At 45.1% G+C, this 16,289-nt stretch overlaps 1 protein-coding gene across 2 annotated transcripts in view; it reads left to right on the top strand.

The window, feature by feature from the left end:
• The first annotated feature begins 938 nt into the window (after positions 1 to 938).
• dnm1a (dynamin 1a) overlaps positions 939 to 16,289 on the top strand; it is a 34,210-nt gene continuing 18,859 nt past the window's right edge. For both annotated transcript variants that reach the window (XM_076163572.1, XM_076163573.1), the window contains exons 1-11: positions 939 to 1,103; positions 6,535 to 6,608; positions 6,721 to 6,870; positions 6,982 to 7,185; positions 7,397 to 7,495; positions 8,420 to 8,580; positions 8,675 to 8,817; positions 8,904 to 9,039; positions 9,961 to 10,028; positions 11,492 to 11,630; positions 15,858 to 15,944. In XM_076163572.1, the coding sequence (XP_076019687.1) occupies positions 943 to 1,103; positions 6,535 to 6,608; positions 6,721 to 6,870; positions 6,982 to 7,185; positions 7,397 to 7,495; positions 8,420 to 8,580; positions 8,675 to 8,817; positions 8,904 to 9,039; positions 9,961 to 10,028; positions 11,492 to 11,630; positions 15,858 to 15,944 (1,422 nt within the window). In that variant the 5' untranslated portion in view covers positions 939 to 942. The remainder of the gene's footprint in view (positions 1,104 to 6,534; positions 6,609 to 6,720; positions 6,871 to 6,981; positions 7,186 to 7,396; positions 7,496 to 8,419; positions 8,581 to 8,674; positions 8,818 to 8,903; positions 9,040 to 9,960; positions 10,029 to 11,491; positions 11,631 to 15,857; positions 15,945 to 16,289) is intronic.

Here is a 16,289-nt window from a genome sequence, read left to right as displayed (position 1 = left end):
AACTACGTTAGAAAGTGAACATTTGACGTTAACGTCTTAAATGTATCTACAAGATACATTATATTACTTATAATTAAAGATAAATGGGGCCGTTTTAAGATAAAGCACAATTATTAAGTAGAAGTAAGTAGAAAGCCATCCTTCTGAGACGTGAAGCATTAATTCAAATCGATTATCTAAACATTAGATATCTAAAGAAGTAATGAGACAGAGGTGAGGTATTTCACTTCATTTATACTCTCCGATTAATCATTTTTCGCTGCAGTGCGTCGAAAGTAATCTATCATTGACACAAACAAAAGAATAATAAATATTATTTTAGCTTGCAAGCTATTTTGGAGATAATCTGCCTGTGTTTTATTTCTGCCTGTGTTGAGAAACGATAACAAAATAAAAATCTAAGAATCCTAGGGTGCCCCCTGTCGGTTTGGAGTATGTAGTACTACACCTAACCGTTTCAGCACCATGGACAGATCAGTAAAAAGAAAATGTATTATTTAGGCTGTAACAATAAAATAAAACGAACTTCCAAAAATAAATACAAACAATCGATACAATTAAAATCAATCACTTTCTGTGTTTTACTGACAAAACCAAACTGATTCGTTAAAACCAACAAACCAACAAACCGTTCCTGCACTACGGTATAGCAGCTAAAACAGGAAATAGCTCTGTGTCACCACCAAGAGGTTGAAGTGAGGAACTACAGGAAGCTCTCCAGAGGAAAAACAGGAGCTCATCTTCATCCTCCCTCCCTGCGGTGCTCGGTATTGGAGTGAACACGGTCGGTGGCGGAGAGTTCATGCGGCAACGTCAAATGAGGAAACACACCGAAAAGTGAACCGGTGTGCGCAGTGTGAACGCGGGGGCGTCCGGGAGAGACAACGACAACACACCAGAATCAAATCTCTCTCCGACTGACTTACCTATTGCGCCGCAAAGATGGGGAACCGGGGAATGGAGGATTTGATTCCTCTTGTCAACCGCATGCAGGATGCCTTCTCTGCCATCGGTCAAAACTCGAACCTGGACCTGCCACAGATCGCTGTGGTCGGCGGTCAGAGTGCGGGGAAGAGCTCGGTGCTAGAGAACTTCGTCGGGAAGTAAGTGGCTTTTGCAGGCTGCATCCATCATCCATTCGGCCTCTGTGGCTTTCATACATTACACCGTACGCGTCCCCCATCCCCCTCCCAGGCCCCTTACAGGTTTAACTCCAGGAAACATTCACATTCTGTCGGCTGTCTTTGCATATTTCACCGGTTTGCGGTCGTTGCCGTCATCTTGCGTCGACATAAAAGGCAAATCTGAGGAGGTTATTCTGTTAGGCCAACATAAATCCTGGCTCAGTGAAGTTCATCTCTTAATTACTGCATGTTGCGTTGGGGTAGATGCATATTTCTGATTGATAAGTATTCACTGTTTTATAATTCTAAATACTGCATGCAAGTCCCGGATGTGACAGGATATCAGGCACAAACAGCCCAAGTTTAGGTTAAGTGATATTAAGTTTTCTATCAATTTAAATCCAACGTGACTGATCATACCTCAGGTGCTGATTTACTACAGTGTTGATTCAGCTACAGGGGTGATGGCTGGAGTGTGTGTGAGTGCCTTTTGTTGTTCTTAAACTGTTCCATTCAGATCACATGACTGTTAATGCTTTTCCAGTGATAATGGAAATGCAAATACAGTACCAGGGGAGCCAACCTGATCTGTTATACTGCAGCATGACCTTGCAAAGCAGAGAGGGAGAGAGAGAGAGAGAGAGAGAGAGAGAGAGAGAGAGGGAGAGGGGGGAGAGAGAGAAAGAGGGGGGGGGATCTGAGCTTTGAGCCCTTCTATCTCAGCTCATCCATCTGTCCTTCTGTCTCAGTGAAGCTAAACTCTGCTGACAACCAGAGCCGCCCGCTTGTGTGCGCTCAGGTGTTTTCTGTTTCATTTTGTGTGCACAGTGTGTGACTCGGCAGTATTTTCAGCTCACCCCCCCCCCCCCCACACACACAGACATCACACTGGAGAGTCAGGAGGGGGTTTCAGTGATTTGTGGTTGGACGGCCCTTTTCAATTGCTCCCCCTTCTTTCTCTGGTAAACCTAATGAGCCCCAAACACTCCTGGCTGTGTGTTGTGTTTTGCTCTCTTTGTACACAAGTTGAGCAGTATAGAGACAAACAGCTCACCACATGGCCACAGTGCTAATCCCCTTCTTAACAGGTAGTAAGTGAGGCTCAATGGCGCCCGAGTGTTTACATGTCAAAGGCGTCTGTTCCATGGGTAAACATGTCATGGTGTCGCTTTGAAATTAACTTATTCCATCATTCTGATCTGAGGACGCGTGTTCACTGTTTCCAGCATTAGTGCCTTGATTTGGTATCACAAAGTTCTCTCAGAGTTTTTGGAGTAATCGCCACTTTGAAAGCATCTCATCATGCTCGTCAGGAGGGCCAAATCCTGCTGTGCTCACTCAGCAGTAGTCATAGAAATCAGCCAGTACCTCGTTACGCTGCTTTGCCCAAGGGAGCCGTGGAAGAAAGGAGACAATCTAACCAGCGGAGCCTTTAGCAGTTTCAAAGATTTATGATTGTAGAAGCGACCGTCTTTCCCATCTAGCGACAGTGAGCAGATTGCTGGCTGTGTGCGTGTGTTTGTGTTTGTGTGTGTTCTGCTCTCTATCCCAGTCCAGCTGCAGTGACGTCACTCAGGTCCTCCCAGCTTCCTCCTTATCACAGGAGGTCTATTGTGTTCTAACGTTATCAAGTCTACACAAACAAACACAATACGTTGTGTGTTTGCATTCCACAAAGCTCTCCCTCTTCTTCTTCTCCCTCCTCAGGCCTCCCACAAAATCATCTAACACGACGGCTCTTCTTCTCCTGTACTTGGCTCTCATTAAGCTGCCTTCTATCTTAATAGAATCTAACGGCATTGCGGCGTTTAGTCCCTGTTGGAGCGGACGAGGGAACGGACTGACCTCCGCGATTCCCTGTCAAGTCACGTGACTCCATTACAGGCTGTCAGCTGCTCCCTTCTGCAACAATACATGTCACATTTTGACAGGAACAAGTGCTAAACATCATCACGTTCCTGCAGAGGGTTTTGATTCTGGCAGTAATGGTGAGCCGAGTATTATAGATCTGCTAAATGACAGAGTGGCACTTGATTCACTTCATGTCATGAGGCGTTTTGGTCATTTGAAGATTGTCTCCAGGCAACACATGGCGAGTGGTGTGATAAAAAAGACTGAAAGGGAGACAAGAAAGTGGGCGATTGTAAAGAAAATATCATCCAACAAGCTTTTCAAATCTAGGTCTCATATCTCTACGTGAAATGTTAGAGAACTAAAATCAGTTCTGGGCAAAAACCTTTTAAAAAAAGCCGTTACTTTCTTATCTTCGCCGTCTTCATAATGCACCATGACATCATTCCTCTCAAGTGGATTAGATTATATGGGGGGAGGGGAGGGGTGTACGCCTGCGAGACGTGACCCAGGGACAAGGACGACCGAGCTATTAAAACGTTCTGGGCTAAATGTGACAGAACATCTGATGACACTTAAAGCAAGGTCGCCTTTCCGTCATCTGCCCATAAATCCAGACGTATGTTTTTATAAACCTGCTTCCTCAACTTCTCCTGAGCATTACAGCTCAGTGGCTTTCACCTCTTTACACTGACTGTATAGCTTTATCATCCCATGTGTTTAATTAGTGTCACCCCATATGCAAAGGGGGGCTTTGCTGGTGTGCAGGGCCATCTGGGGAAACACATCAGTGTGCTTCAGCTGAGATGAAGAGGAGGATGTTGATCCTTAAATGTATCATAGACTACAGAAGAGACAACAAAGACTGCTTATCTAACATCATAAGAGTGACAAATAGTACAAAGAGTCAAATATGCAGCAGCAGCTTAACTGTTAACATTGAACCACTCAAGATTCAGAGTATAGTGTGTTCTGATGTCTTATGTTGTGTCCCTATACCAGCTTCAGCACCATGGACAGCGCTGTCTCAGTTCATTCTGTGCTCCAGTCTCCTCTGCTGTAGTATTGATCACTACTTCCAAGCAGGGAATCCATCTTTAATGTATATATAATAACATTGTTTATGTCATATCGGGTTGGAGGCTTTACTTTGCAACTGTAGTAGATTTATAAAAGCAGAGGAGGAATTAGATCTCAGGCTTTTATTTGATTTATTTATGAAACAAATTTTGGTTTGTTGGTGTGATAAAGTGTGGGAGGAGTGTTTTGTTTGTATCGTGGTGTTAAGGGTGTGTGTGGTTGTGTTGTGAGCTGTGGTCCAGTTTGATATTGGCAAGCAAAAGCACCAGTGGGAACCAGAAATGAAGTTTTTACATCTCATGCATGATGTTAATCTTGAGTGGCTCTTTAGCTCAGACGGCCGTCAGTCGTGCTTGCATGTCATTGGAAGCAGGAAGCAGAATTACAACACACACTCCCACCAACCACATTTATCCTCACTGATGATCACTAGCCCCCACCCCCACCCACCCACACACACCCCCAGGAGACATTACGATGATAATAGAGCCACTGGTTGATGTATTATGCAACACAAACTAACTCCAGCAGCTGAATAAGATGACATCGCTCTCATCACACATTATTAAGCCACATGTAGTGATGTAATGAGTCAGCAGCTAGAAACCTACTATCAAATCTGTGTTCATTTTGGGTGATGAATGTCTCATTTGACTGGGATTCAAGGGAAAAGTCAGAGGATTTGGTGTTGTTGTGGCATAGATTGTTCCAGCTCATGAATATTTCGTTTTGGTCCCAACATACGCTTCAAATCAGTCCTACCTCTTTCAACAAAAGTAGTGTAAACTATGAAAACAATCAGAGGTATTAACAGTGAGAGGGAGCTGTGACCGTGAGAGGAAGGGAGGAGAGAGAGGATTAAACTAATCTGGGTTCGGGCCGCACATTCACACCAACACACACTCCCATTGGCTCTGGGCTAATCCCTGCTGTGCCACACCAACCAGCATCCGGCCGTTTCATTGGTTCAGCAGGGCAAAGCAATCCGTGGATGTGTGTGTGTGTGTGTGTCTGTGTGTGTGTGCTCACTTCATCACCCAAAGCTGTGTCATTACTAAGCACTCTTTCTTCCATAATAGACTGATACTGAAGGTTTTGTCTCTGCGCTTCTGTCAGTCACAGTGATGAGAAAAGTAGCAGGACTGATGAATTACTTTTACTTGTATAAAAATATAGAATTACCAGATTAAAGTTGGATTTTCTTTCTTAATAGTTCAGATTTCTGTCAAGCTCTTGTTCACAATTTATGTGTTAACAAATCCGTCATCTGAGTGTGTGTTTGTTGTTTGTAGAGCTTTAGAGCTTTGTGTGTGTAACAACAAAGCGATGAGTCACTACTCTGGAGCAGCTGGTGTCCACTCAGCATGACGTGTGTGTTTGTGTGTGTGTGTGTGTGTGCGTGCGTGTGTGTGTGTGTGTGTGTGTGTGTGTGTGTGTGTGTGTGTTTGTGTGTGTGTGTGTATAATAGGAGGACCTTCAATCGTACATCAAGCAAATCAATGAGTGTAATTTGTCTCTTCTTCCTCCTATTGTCTGGAGATGAAGGTGAAGGTGCAGCAGTGATGCAAACAGCAGCTGCAGCTAAATGAGCAAACATGAGCTGGTTCTACTGAGGAGACGTTATGCGAGTCAAAGTCCAAGCTTGCTCACTGCACACACATCTTAGAGGCCCTGCAGGTCTCAGCAAGCTGGGGTTGAATATGATCACAGCATCACTTTGAGCTCAGAGTTAAAGGCTGAATCAATCTGTTTAATTCAAGTCTTAAACCTCCTGTTTGTTTATTGACGTAATAACCTTTAACGGTCTGTTTTTGATGATCCTGATAGGTCAAACGCCACAGAAGTTCAGTTACTGCTTCATAGTTTCAAATAGGAGTCAATTAAATTCTTTGTATTTAAACCTGCACTGTGTATGACATGTGTTCATCAGTTTGAGTGTGTGTGTGTGTATGTGCGTGTGTGTGTGTCCCAAGCACTGCTGGGAAAGGAAATTACCAGATTGTACTGGGGTTCACTAATGTCTTGCTGTTGTTGCTCACATTAAACGAGGATTAGATGAGGCTCAGTATCTAACAATCAGAAACCCCACCCACAGATACACACACACAGACACACACACACACACACACACACACACAGACTCTCACACATACCAATGCATCACCCAATGAGTGGAGGCGTCATGTGAGCTGGCACGGAAACACACAGTGCCAACGGCAAGTGGATGCTGATGTTGCATAATCAGCCGAGCTCTGCTGAAGAAAATGGTGTTAGTAGATAAACACATTCACACACACACAAAGACACACACACACACACACACACACACACACACACACACACACACACACACACACCCTGTCATTCGAACCTCAATGCAAGAAGCTAATTGGGTAGTTCATTAAAAACATATAATAACTTGAGAATAAAGTTTTGTTTTTGGGCTCCAGTTCTCACCGTGTCTCTTGTTGTGTCACAGGGATTTCCTTCCCCGTGGTTCTGGTATCGTGACCCGTCGCCCTTTGGTTCTGCAGCTGATGAACTGTCCCACAGGTAAGAAAAAAAACAAAAAAACAATCTTACTCTAACTGTTAAGATTCAGGGTCTCACCAGTCAAGCTCTCTGTCATGGTGTATCTTGTAAACCGAGTCTCCTCTCACGCCAGAATACGCCGAGTTCCTGCACTGCAAAGGGAAGAAGTTTGTGGATTTTGACGAGGTTCGGCAGGAGATCGAGGCGGAGACTGACCGCATCACCGGGGCCAACAAGGGCATCTCCCCCGTCCCCATCAACCTGCGCGTTTACTCTCCTCACGGTGAGACGACAACACTACACACTTACTCTCTTTGTGAAACACTGACTTGGACTTGGATGTTTCGCTACAATCTGCTGCTTGATCACCTTTTTCTCCTCCCCTTGTGCCCAGTGTTGAACCTGACCCTGGTGGACCTGCCCGGTATGACCAAGGTGCCGGTGGGGGACCAACCGGCCGACATCGAGGCCCAGATCCGAGAGATGCTCATGCAGTTTGTCACCAAGGACAACTGCCTGATGCTGGCCGTCTCCCCCGCCAACTCTGATCTGGCCAACTCTGACGCCCTAAAGATTGCCAAAGAGGTCGACCCCCAGGGTGCGCACATACACACACACACACATACACACCCACACACGTGTCTTTCACATACATGTACAGAAACGCAAAATCTGATGTGGACAGCAAAGAGTGTGTTACAACCTCTGAAGCTTGTGCACATCAAGTATTTACAGGGATAGAAATGGTTTTTGCAGATGTGAGTCATCTTGGTGCATGTCTGTGTGCGTGTGTGTGCGTGTGTGAGTAGGTATGAGGACCATCGGCGTGATCACCAAGCTGGACCTGATGGACGAGGGGACAGATGCGAAGGACATTTTGGAGAATAAGCTGCTTCCACTTAGGAGGGGTGAGCCTACGTGCACACACTCTCACACACTCACACACACATGCTCTCTGTCTGTCTCTCTCTCTTACAGCCCTGGTAGTGACCCAATGTTTCCCTCTTGTGGTAATAAGGCAGCGGTGCTTTCTGTCAATGCTGCAACTGCTGAAAAAACAGTGCGTGTGTGTGTGTGTGTGTGTGTGTGTTTGTGTGACAGAGCAGGGAAGGATCTTGGAGGGAGAGAGGGAAAGGAGACATAGGGAGGGGGGGGGCGAGGAGAAAAACACAGACTTGGAAAAGTGCTGCTTTTCTTTGCGTTCTATCTTGTGGGCTGCCCTTTACTGCAATGTGCTGAGGCAGCACTTTTCCACTTGGACTTGGTTAGAACTCCAGCATGAGCTGTTGAATAGTTTCCATGTCCTTTGTTTTGTTTTTTCTACAGTTTTCTCTCTCTCTTTCTCTCTCTCGACGTTTGCATTTACGAGGCGGCCGACTCACGGTTGCCGCAGTTATAGAGCATGAAATGTCTTTTTACAGAGTGATGCCTGAGCAAACTTAACTGAAGGTGAAATGGGATCCACGTGACCTGAACTCTCTCGCCCGTCTCTCTCTCTCTTTTCCTTCTCTGCCTAGCGCACTTTGCACAAAAAAACGCTTTCTTCTGTTATGTCTCTTCAAAAATGAAAAACATCAGCCTCTTAAAGGATATCGAGTGTGTGTGTGTGTGTGTGTGTGTGTGTGTGTATGTGTGTGTGTAGGGCAGGGGGGCCTGGTTGAAATTCAGAGTCAAGCACATTCTCAGATCGGCCCCTAATATGCGACTGCGCCGTCCAAACCGCCTGCCAACAAAAGCCACAAAGCTCTGAACGCGTTCCAGTCTGTCAAATTCCAGGAAGTGATAAAACGAGTTGGATCTGGCTTTCCTCTCAATCTCCACTTTGTGTCCAGGTTACATCGGTGTGGTGAACAGGAGCCAGAAGGACATCGACGGCAGGAAAGACATCAACGCCGCCATGGGCGCCGAGAGGAAGTTCTTCCTCTCTCACCCGTCGTACAGACACCTGGCCGACCGCATGGGGACGCCGTACCTGCAGAAGATCCTCAACCAGGTGTGTGACAAAAAAACGACGTTCATTCTGCCCTTAACACGTCCGCCCTTCGGTGCTAAACTGTCTACCTGTCCTGACCTTTGACCCCCCGCAGCAACTGACCAATCACATCCGGGACACCTTGCCGGCGCTGCGGGCCAAACTGCAGAGCCAGCTTCTGTCCATCGAGAAGGAGGTGGAGGAGTACAAGAACTTCAGACCGGACGACCCGTCTCGCAAGACCAAGGCCTTGCTCCAGTGAGTGGACGGAGAGACAGACGGACAGAGAGACAGACGGACAGGTGGACAGATGTTTGACAGTCCCTCTGTGTTTCTGCCTGCAGGATGGTCCAGCAGTTCTCAGTGGACTTTGAGAAGTGCATCGAGGGCTCCGGGGACCAGATCGACACGGCCGAGCTGTCGGGCGGCGCCAGGATCAACCGCATCTTTCACGAGCGCTTCCCCTTCGAACTGGTCAAGGTGTGTGAGTGTGTTTGAGTGTGTTTGAGTGTGTTTGAGTGTGTGTGAGTGTGTGTGAGTGTGAGGTATTTGTATGATAATTTGAAGGAAAATATTAGACAAAACTCTTTCCACAGCGACTGCACTTCCCATCACATCGCTTCTACCTCTTTTCTTTCCTTCTCTCTCTCTCTCTCTTCTCTCTCGCTCTGTCTCATTCTCTCTCTGTCTCACTTCTCTCTCCCTCTCGCTCTCCAAGATCAGACCAAAATCCGGGCCTCCCTCAGGACCCCGGGCCTGGGCTTTATGACTAAAACATTCTTCCGTTCTCTCTCTCCGTCTGACCGCAGCCTCTCCTGTTCAGCTTTTTTCTTCTACCCCCTCCCTCCCTTCACCTTCTTCTTCGTCTCTCTCTCTCTCTTTTCTTCACCTTCACCAAATCCATCCATGCGTCATCCCTCCCCCTCGCGTTCTCTCTCTCTGTCTCTCTTCATCTCAGCACGTCGTCGTCTTCACCCTCACCTTGTCCTCCCTTCCTCCAGCTTCTCCTCCGCTCCCTCCCTCTCTGTCCCTCCTGTATCTCCACGCGATCCTCCTCCTTCTTCTTCTCTCTCTAAGCCATTCCTTGTCCTTCCCAACCTTTCCCCTCGGCTCCATCCCTCTCTTCTGTCCTTTCTCCCCGTCCCTGTGAGGATATAAAACTCACTCCCAGACCGCAGGAAAAGTCTCCCACTGCGAGGACGGAGCAGGTTGTTTCCTCACAACCAGCAGCTCGGCTCAGAAAAAATCCAGGGTCTGCCACATACATTAGAGGTCAAATCCTGCTTTATGTCCTTATGGTGCAGCTCTGGAAGGGGAAATGTGGCATTGCAGCAGCAAAAACAAAAAAAGATGAGTATTTGCAGTATTTCAACATTTCTCTTTTCTCTGTCTCTGTTATAGATGGAGTTTGATGAAAAAGAGCTGCGCAAGGAGATCAGCTACGCCATCAAGAACATTCATGGCATCAGGCACGTCTGCCCTCCAACTCACCGCTCCAACACAACACCCCCCCCTCCTTCTCTTCTTTCCTCTCCCTCCATCTCACTTCACCTTTTTATGGCCAGACTGCAGCGATCGTGCTTCTCCCTCATCTTCTCCTCCTCCTCTTCCTCTTCCTCTGGAGTTACTCACACACTAATGGCTGCAGCACATTGTGACAGAGGAGATTTTTGGGATGGGATGGCTGCTTCTCTGGCCTTTTTTATGTTTTGTTTTTTGTCTGTCTGTGTCGCGTCCCCTCTCTGTTGTTGTTGTCGACGCTCTGTGGACAACAACAGGAGAAATGGGATTTAGGGGCGTTTGTGTTTGTTTGCGGGATAACAAGATGTGCAGAATGTGAGTGCGTTCCGTGCAAAAAAGATAGCAGTTAATTTACTTCCATGATGGACAGATGCGGTACAAATCCTGCATGCAGTCGTTGGTAACATGTCCGTGAGCCTCCAAAGATTTATAACGTCTGAGCTGCTCAGTGTCTCAGGTGCTTAAATCAAACAGAAGGTCATTTACTGTGTTGATGTAGGCGGCTGGCGGTAGCAAACCTAGACCTGCACTCGAACTTTTCATAGCCAGTTTGTGCCTTTTGTCATTTTATTATGTCATTATCATTAATTACAAAATTACGAGTGCAACTGACCCGTGATTCTTCAGAGCCTGTTCTAAATCAGCAGCTTCCCTTAGATGTCCCGGCGCCATGATGGAATGTCTGAGGGAATCTAACAGCCTGAAATATTTTGGAAGAAATCATTAAGTCCCTGACCATCGCGAATAATCTGTGATGTGAAAATTGCCCGTTCAGAAAATGCAACTCCACGATGACATTGCATTTGAAAATGAGACAGGAGATGTTAATACACGGTTACATTTTGAAAATGAGATTATGAGTTGCCGTTAGTCGACTGGTAGTTCAGTCAATACAGAGTAACAGCAGTGGTGTGTTTACTGACGGTCCGGCAGGCTTTTTGAAATTTGTCTGGTATGTGTTATCCAGAGGATTCCAGTGTCAGGCAAAAATGTAGAATAATGAGTCCCAAACATTCAGTCCACCATGGAAATGAACAGAATATGTATCGAATGAAATCTAAAACCTAAACCTAAAACACGATAACGTGCCAAGCAGTCTATAGAAAAAACACTAATAACCATGATAACCTTTATAGAAACAGATACAGATAAGCTGATATTTATTACATATTATTGCTATTTTGTAAAACTTTTTCGAGTTCCCCTCTGTTTCCCTCTCACTGACCATGTTGTGTCTCTTTCGTTTTATGTTTGTTATGGGGGAAAGCTCATGAATGGAGGGTAATTTCTTTACAATTAACACTCTTCTCTTTAACCCTCCTCCCTCCCTCCCACCTCCTTCTTTCTCTCCACCATCTCCCCGCTTGTTTTGTTGTGGCCTCCCATTGCTGGTTCTCTCACTGACCGGCAGAACTGGCCTCTTCACCCCGGACATGGCCTTTGAGACCATTGTGAAAAGGCAGATTGGGAAGATTAAAGAGCCATGCACCAAATGTGTGGACATGGTCATTTCTGAGCTAGTCAATACGGTTAGGCAGTGTACCAAGAAGGTAAAACAACGAAATGGTGGATAGCAACTTCATTTCTTTTCTTGTTTTCAACCCTTAAACCCCCCCCCTACTGTACCCACCTGACTCTCTCCAGCCCTTGTTGCTGGGATACCTGGAGTGGCAGGGTGGCGTGCAGTTTACCCGCCTGCCTGCCTGCCTGCCTCCCGCTTTAGAAGGGTCTGGCATTGACGGGCTGTCAACTAGTGTGGAAGCTGAGTGGTCATCTCTATATGGTCGCCTTTATAAAGTTAAATACCAAAGCAGCCAATGATAATAAGAGCAGGAATTTTCGCAGAGGTGGAACAACTCAAAGCACTTTTAGTGTTCAGCTCGACCACATAGTTTTGTCTCACATGTTAGTGTTGTAATTATTATGCTCAGGCTGTCACGTCAGCATTCATTCGTCCCTTTTTTGCCACTTGGTGAATTACAAATTGAGCTGGCTGACACATATTCCTGACAGATCATCGCCTTACATTGTTATTATGATTCATCTGTGTGCAAATATTGGCCTACATACCCTACCAGCAGACACAGAGCAACATTAAGACTCCGCTGGACTCCTGTTTCTGTTGATCTGATGAATCTAAATCCAATACTCGCTCTCATATCGAGCCCTGTTTTGGCCTCCACCAACTCCTGAGACAAATCTGAGCTATCCAAGTCTCGACGATACGAGCGATCCTTCTCAGCGCTATGACTCAAGTCAGATTCTTTCCACCCCTGCAGATGTTTAGACATTCACACGTCCATCATTTACACGACCTGGCAACCATATTGATGACCTTCGCATCCAGACTTCCTGTGTGTGAGAGCGTAGCTGTGCACCTGCAACGTACAGGAGCCATGACGTTTATATTCTAGCTGCCCTTGAATGGTCCTCAGGGGCCGCGCTCAGCCTGTGCCAAACCCCCGGCCAGAACAAAAGTCAAGCCGTCTTTATCCAGATTGATCTACTGTGACCAAACACTTTCAACGGCGGTTGGACTGCAACAACCTGGAGACTCTGGGATAATAAATGTTGTGGTTATGTTAGGACCCACTGGATGTTAGAGGTAGGATGGCTGGAGAGAGGGTGAAGCCCAGGAGGAAGCAGGGCGTCCTGGCTGAGCGTTGGGGTGCACAGCTGCTGTCTCGTGGTACCGTGCTTGGGCGTTTTTGGCTGGTGGAGTCGTGCAGCCTGGGATCGTTTTCTGTTTCTCTCTCCCCTGTCTTTTTTGATTCCCTCTTTATCATTAGAGACACTCCAGCACTGTCCTGTATTAGAATGGCTTCAGCAGAAACCAACTGTCTCACTAGCGATTTCTTCCTTCTGTGCTGTTTACCCCTCCAACTCCCCCCAATCTCCCCACACCTCTCCCCTCTGGCCTTTGTCTTCCTCATCTCATCTTTCAAACTTTTGTTTCTTCTTTTCTAAAATTCTTCATACCTGCTACCTTGTCTCTGTTTTGTCCACATTTTTTTACTAATTTTCCCTTATTTTTATCTGTTTTTTTTTATTAAGCTCCGTTTCCCCCCCCTCCCCTTCTCCGTATTGTCGGACTCCCTCTTCTTTTTCCTCTCACTTCATTTTTATTCACAAGACTTTTCATCTGGTGCTTCTACGTTTCCTCTCTCCGTCCCTTTTCTGTCTTTTTTGCTCCCCTCTCCCGTGCCGCCTGCCTATCCCTACAGGACGGGGCTGTTCACCCCTGACCTTGCCTTTGAGGCCATAGTGAAAAAGCAGATCCAAAAGCTGAAGGGGCCTACACTGAAGTGTATAGATATGGTAGTGAGCGAACTCACCTTCACCATACAAAAGAGTAGCCAAAAGGTAAAATGCTAAAGAGAACCAAACCACATTCACTAGACATATTGCATATGTTAATTTTACTGGTAGGGGTAGACCGATGGCTACTTTGGCAGAAAAAATTAGTAAATAATAATAGTAATAAATAATAATAATGGAGATTCATTCAAATACACAATAGAACTGATTTATCATTACTGTGGGTGAGGAAAGTGCATCTGGAAGAAGCAGATATAACCTTTGTGGTGCGGGTTGAAGACAGTGTTGTGCTCCTTTGTCTTGCACATATGGTTTGTTGGGTCTTTAAAGCGCTCAGTAGCTGATCCATATTAATCTTTATAATCCATGATAGTATTTAAATTAGTTGTCAGTTTTAATCCTTGTTAATCTTTAGTTAAATTAGATTTATAATGACTTATTATTGTTGAATAGGTCATTAAACTACTGCACAGATGATCAAATATGCGAGACTTGTTTTATCCAGCACACCGGTCTATCCTTACTGTTAGATCTTACTATTATTATCATATAACCCACATTTTCATTTACCACATGAAGAACAAATTGAGACTTTATTTGTCATTGGTCTTCTGGCAAGTATCGGCCTTAAATTATTGCAGTCTATTGCCTCTCAACCAGCATGTTAGAGGCTTTTGTTCCATTTTGACCTCATTGTGTCTTTCTTGTTCAAATCATTCTTTGATTTGATTTGATTGTCTCAGTCCAGTGATTGTTGTTTGCGGTTGGATTATGTAGCTCAGCTCATCGACTAACCGGCATACTCCAAACATCTTTTTACTTTTCTCTTTCTTTCTCTTTTGTCTACTCCATCCTGTTGTCCTCTAACCGAACCAAACAATACCACGACCTCCTTTGGATTTCTCTTATCTGTCAAGAGTTTTATCTTGGTTTTACTTTCACAGATGTATGTAAAGATACCGTATGATAATATACAGTGTTTGGGAAATTCCACAAAGGGGTCAGTTTGCAGTTTCCCTTCTCCCTCCCCGCTCCTCTGCACCGCATGTCAAACTCAATGAATGTGTGAGCGCCTTTGCCCGCTGCCCATTGCCTCGTCTGCTATGAAGTTATTTCACTCCACACTCAGTGTTGTGTCTCTGTGAATCCTCACAGAGACACAACACAAACAGATTCTGACAGCATTTGTTTGTTATTAAAGTTACAATGCACCTTTTCAATCCTACAAATTATCTTCTTTTCGGTTGCTTGTGTACTTAAGTTTTAATGGTTCTGTTGCGGAAACGTTTTATTTTCTGCGGTTTTCACAGCTTTTCAGTGCTTTAGCAGATTAATAAAGTGTGAAAACCATGAACCAGTCATCATGAAATCACTACACAGTGTTTTCACAGGCATTGGGAAAATGGTGACATTGTTAATGAGACAACATGAGTTATTGTCCTCATAAAACAGATTTAGAGCTAGTTTATGTGTTGCTCTTGAGCTTGGTGTGATGCAGATTTTTATGAAATCTGAACAAGCTTACAGCTCCAAACTTTACTTGTGGCTGATGTGCAAATATTTGTATATTGTGGTACTCACAACTACAACATAAAGGGCCTTGATATACATACAAATCTATCAAATGATATTTAATTTTTAGCAGAAATGAATTCAAAACCAATCCAATCACTGTCACAATTTCTGCAGGTCAGCACTCAGCGGTTGTGTTGGCATCCATGTTAACACAAGCTCTCATTATTATCAAGCAGTCATTCTCTTGGATTTCTGCTACTGTGTGCATATGGCCCCAACCAAGGAAACTGTAAATCAACTCGGGACACAGAGAGAATGAAGCCTGTTGATATCTGCTCACACCCCAAACCATCTGATAGTCATGAAAGATGCATTGTAACTTGCAAGAAAACTGTGTAAAAAAATGTTCTGGTGCTGTGTGGTTTTTAACACTGTTTGTGTCACATTGGAAGCCCACCAATGTCTGTGTTCGTGGGTTTTGCAATGAGCTCATGGAAAAGACCCACAGCGTGCTGGGAAAAGAGCTTCTCTGCCAGGAACATTGTTGTTTCTGTGTTTGTGTAGTAATATCACAGACTTTGCACTTACTTTTATGCCTCTGCTAACAAATAGACATTAAACACTTGAAATGTTTCCTTTAATACACAAAAGACACGATAAGTGCTGAGTCTGCGATACACTCCTTAGAGCAGAACGTCTCTCTGTGGTTTGTCTTGTACTGGTGGGCGTGTGTGTGTGTGTGTGTGTTGTGCCGCGTGATGGTGTGTGGTTCAGTCAGAGAGTGATTTTGTGGTTCAGTATCATATGTAGTGTTTTATGTATCGTATGCAGTATGTAGATAAGTAGCTGTGATTCTGTGACTGTGTGTGTGTTTGTGCGTCTGTGTGTGTACTTGTGTGTGTGTGTGTGTTTTTCTCCCTACCTACTGTGCTCTGTGCTCACAGCTGGCTCAGTACCCTATGCTGAGAGAGGAGATGGAGAGAATTGTAACCCAGCACATCAGGGACCGTGAAAACCGTACGAAGAACCAGGTAACCCCCCCAACACACACACACACACACACACACACAAACACACACAAACAGATACACACAGTTAATATTTTGTTCAGTTTTATGTCATTGTATACATTTATCTGAACTACACTGTTTGTATCGGCATTATAAACTGTATAATGAGCTTGCAATGAGTTCATTTTTGTTGCAGCCACACACACACAGACACACACACACACATTAATACCAATCAAACTACTTCAACACCCAGTACTTAAAACTAAACACACTTACGACTCAGGCCTCTCAGGATCTGACGCTCAGCTCTCAGTGACTGCTTGCTGCTGTAAGTCCAGGGGAAGAGAAAAGGTTGAGACTTAA

Source organism: Genypterus blacodes, unplaced genomic scaffold (genome assembly GCF_046128005.1).
Source record: "Genypterus blacodes isolate CSIRO-AG114 ecotype Tasmania unplaced genomic scaffold, CSIRO-AGI_Gbla_v1 ptg000133l_1, whole genome shotgun sequence".
NCBI lineage: Eukaryota > Metazoa > Chordata > Actinopteri > Ophidiiformes > Ophidiidae > Genypterus > Genypterus blacodes.
This window is presented reverse-complemented; position numbering and strand designations above follow the sequence as displayed.